The following is a 3,667-nucleotide window of genomic DNA, read 5'->3' as shown; positions in this document are numbered from 1 at the left end:
AATAAATGTTAAGGGACATTTCTAAATATGTGCTGCGGTGGGGGGGGGGGGGGGGGGGTAATGGGGAAATGGTTTCTGTTTTGCTAACGTGAATAGCTAAATACATGAGAAGCGGGTTGGGGTGCGGGCGTGTGGGAGTGGGAAATATCTCCACACGAATAGGTCGCCCCAGGTTTTGAATAGGTCGCTAGACCTCAGGTGACGACCAGGAAGTAAGCTACAGGTAACTAACACAGACCGAACTTGTTATATGTTGTGTCAAGTTACGTTGTTTTTAATGTACTGTTTGAGACATAGATGTCTAAACATTTATAAGATAGCATTTAAAACATGTTTACTTTTCTGCAAAGCTACTAAGTCTATTGAATTCAAGACTTCACTTAGGAAATTTATACCAGGCCCAATAATATATGCTAATTTATTTTTCAAAAAGTAGTAGGTTATTAAAAAAAATCATTATTAATTATCTCATACCTTAAAAACATTTTACTTATCAGTTATACTTCTTTGAGTGAATACACACCACCTACTTTAAAGCGCACTGTTAGTTGTAGTTTTGTGACGGCGTGACCAAGAAGTAGCGCGCTAGAATTCTAACCCGAAAATCTCGAGTCCGTATCCTTATCAACGTCAATAGAACATATCTGAGTCCACCCAGCTCTGATGTGTACCTAACTCATGTTAGGGAAAGTAAAGCCATATGGGTATAGTGCGGTCACAGAAACATATGAACCCTTGTTCACTTGCCACGTTCAACGTAAGGTTCGAAAAAGAAACTTTACAATTTTCTAGTTGTAGCTGTTCAACTTGTTTGTACTTTTGATTAAATAAATCAATTTCAAAAGTGCATTTGCTTATTTAAATAATATCTTTATTTTATTAATTACATTGCTAAAAGAGAATAATGTTTATACACTCACCAATGTTAAATCATAACAATACGTAAAAAACATAAATAAAAATAACTCCTTATATTATACGGCTACATGACATTACAACCCCCCCTCGAAAATTACCCCCAGACATCCCCCCGTATTACCCTAGCCCTAGCCCTAGCCCTAGCCCTAGCCCTAGCCCTAGCCCTAGCCCTAGCCCTAGCCCTAGCCCTAGCCCTAGCCCTAGCCCTAGCCCTAGCCCTAGCCCTAGCCCTAGCCCTAGCCCTAGCCCTAGCCCTAGCCCTAGCCCTAGCCCTAGCCCTAGCCCTAGCCCTAGCCCTAGCCCTAGCCCTAGCCCTAGCCCTAGCCCTAGCCCTAGCCCTAGCCCTAGCCCTAGCCCTAGCCCTAGCCCTAGCCCTAGCCCTAGCCCTAGCCCTAGCCCTAGCCCTAGCCCTAGCCCTAGCCCTAGCCCTAGCCCTAGCCCTAGCCCTAGCCCTAGCCCTAGCCCTAGCCCTAGCCCTAGCCCTAGCCCTAGCCCTAGCCCTAGCCCTAGCCCTAGCCCTAGCCCTAGCCCTAGCCCTAGCCCTAGCCCTAGCCCTAGCCCTAGCCCTAGCCCTAGCCCTAGCCCTAGCCCTAGCCCTAGCCCTAGCCCTAGCCCTAGCCCTAGCCCTAGCCCGAACCCTAACCCTAACCCTGAGCAAGTTTTGCAGGCCGTATCGGTCTCAAAAATTCATGAATCACATAAATATCGCTGATTGCTTCTTGTAGGAAAATAAATTAGCATTTTAGCTCAAACAGCTAGTTTTGTCTAAATGTTTCTGTATCATACGTTAGAAATACTTCAATCTGTGGACGCCTTAACGTTGTTGTACTCAGCAGCTCTGCTGTCGTTGTTTAAGTTTGAAATTGTTGGTTTGTTGACGTTTTCGTACAAAACAACACCAACATAAGCATTTTGCGGGTCGTTGCTTATATTGTGGTAGTTTTCTAATCTAGAATCGTTGCAATCACTGTCAGAGTCCGAATTATTTGGTTGCGCATATGTACTATCTTCATCATTTCTTAGATTGGCGTAGATTTCTAGTCTAGAGTAGTAGACTATTTCGGACTCGTTTGAAAGCGCTTGTTCATGAATAATGTGGATGTTTGAGGCATTTTCGGACTGCCCAACTTGAGATATTGTCTGTTGATCGCTTAGAGTTTGACAGTTTTGCGAGTTATTTTTCTTACGTCTGCGAATTAGTTTTGCTGTAGAAATACCAACAATGAGTATGACGATGAAAATAACAACAAATATTATAATTATTGTAGTCTCATTGTCATCTGCAGTAATCTTTGAGTCAACTGGGACGCCTTTTGTGGTCATGCTGAAGGTGGTACTATTTAATATGACGTAATTACCACTTGTTGTGATGCTATTTGCGATAATCTTTGAGTCGAAGTTTGGGATATTTGTTGTTATGTCATTTGTGTTATTATTTGAGTAGAGACTTGGGCGTTTTGTTGGTATGCTGTTTGTGTTATTGTTTGAGTAGACGATATTTGTTGTAATGCTAGTTGTGGTTTTACTTGAGTAGACTGTTGGTACTGTTGTTGTTATAGTATTTGTAGTATTATTTGAGTAGATAGTTGGGCCTTTTGTTGTAATCCTAGTTGTGAGTTTACTTGAGTAGACTGTTGGTACTGTTGTTGTTATAGTATTTGTAGTATTATTTGAGTAGACAGTTGGGCTTTTTGTTGTAATGCTAGTTGTGGTTTTACTTGAGTAGATACTTGGGCCTTTAGTTGAAATGCTAGTTGTGGTTTTCTTTGAGTAGACTGTTGGGCTTTTTGTAGAAAAGCGTGATGTGGTTTTACTTGAATCGTCGTTTAGTCCATAAGTTGGTCTGATATCTGTATTATGGATAAATTTGATAGTTGTGTAGAAGTGTGGGTCACCTGTTGGTATTATGTCTGTGGTACTAGTTACATCTATGTTTTGGTCATCTATTGGTATGTTGTCTGTGGTACTAGTTAAATCTATGTTTTGGTCATCTATTGGTATGTTGTCTGTGGTACTAGTTACATCTATGTTTTGGTCATCTATTGGTATGCTGTCGGTGGTGCTAATTAAGTAATCGTTTGTAGCATTTGTTAGTATGCTTTCTGTGGTATTCTTTGAGTCGACGTTTACACCATTTGTTCCTTGATCTTCTTGATAGTAAAAATGGTCTGTGTTGTTTTGCATCCAGCTAGTAACTGAAGCCATCTGAACTTTTTTAACGCTAGTTACAGATAAAGTAGATGATGTAAACCGTGTATATGCAATAACATTGTTTTTACCGTATTCGGAGCAAGTCAGAGAACAGTTGCTAATAATTTCCGTATCAATATATAACAGAGTCCCTACCCACACGACAGTAAGAGGAAAATAACTGCATGACTTCAAAGGGCAGGTCAATTTATTGAATACATTGGTACAATATACTTCGAATGAAGTATCATTGTCTAAACAGTAATAAATTCCTTGAGCATCGCCTTGGCCTTCCAAATTAATCTTATCTACTTCATAAACATTTGATGGTTCGTTAAAAATATAGTGGGCACGACAACGCGAATTCTTGCTGAACAAACAGTCCATAAAACTGTAATAGAATAATTAAATTTATATATTAGTTAAAATAACTTGTTTTTAAAAAATAGTAAGCAATTTTTAATACCAATTTCAGTCGTTTCGCTTTTTAATGAAATAAAAATCCTAAGATATATAAGTATTTTATGTGTTAAACAATCGTAAAGTACTTACATATTCA

The 3,667-nt window shown here is 39.7% G+C and overlaps 1 protein-coding gene across 1 annotated transcript; it reads right to left on the bottom strand.

Moving 5' to 3' along the window:
- Nucleotides 1–1,716: 1,716 nt before the first annotated feature.
- LOC131945584 (putative uncharacterized protein DDB_G0282133) lies at nucleotides 1,717–3,123 on the bottom strand. Its single transcript, XM_059306388.1, has one exon. It carries the CDS (start codon nucleotides 3,121–3,123, stop codon nucleotides 1,717–1,719), a length of 1,407 nt encoding a protein of 468 aa, XP_059162371.1.
- Nucleotides 3,124–3,667: the final 544 nt, after the last annotated feature.

This window comes from Physella acuta, unplaced genomic scaffold, assembly GCF_028476545.2.
Source record: "Physella acuta isolate Inbredline_101_S28 unplaced genomic scaffold, ASM2847654v3 ptg000007l, whole genome shotgun sequence".
Lineage (NCBI taxonomy): Eukaryota > Metazoa > Mollusca > Gastropoda > Physidae > Physella > Physella acuta.
Note: the sequence above shows the minus strand (reverse complement) of the source record. Positions and strands in the feature narration are given on the sequence as shown.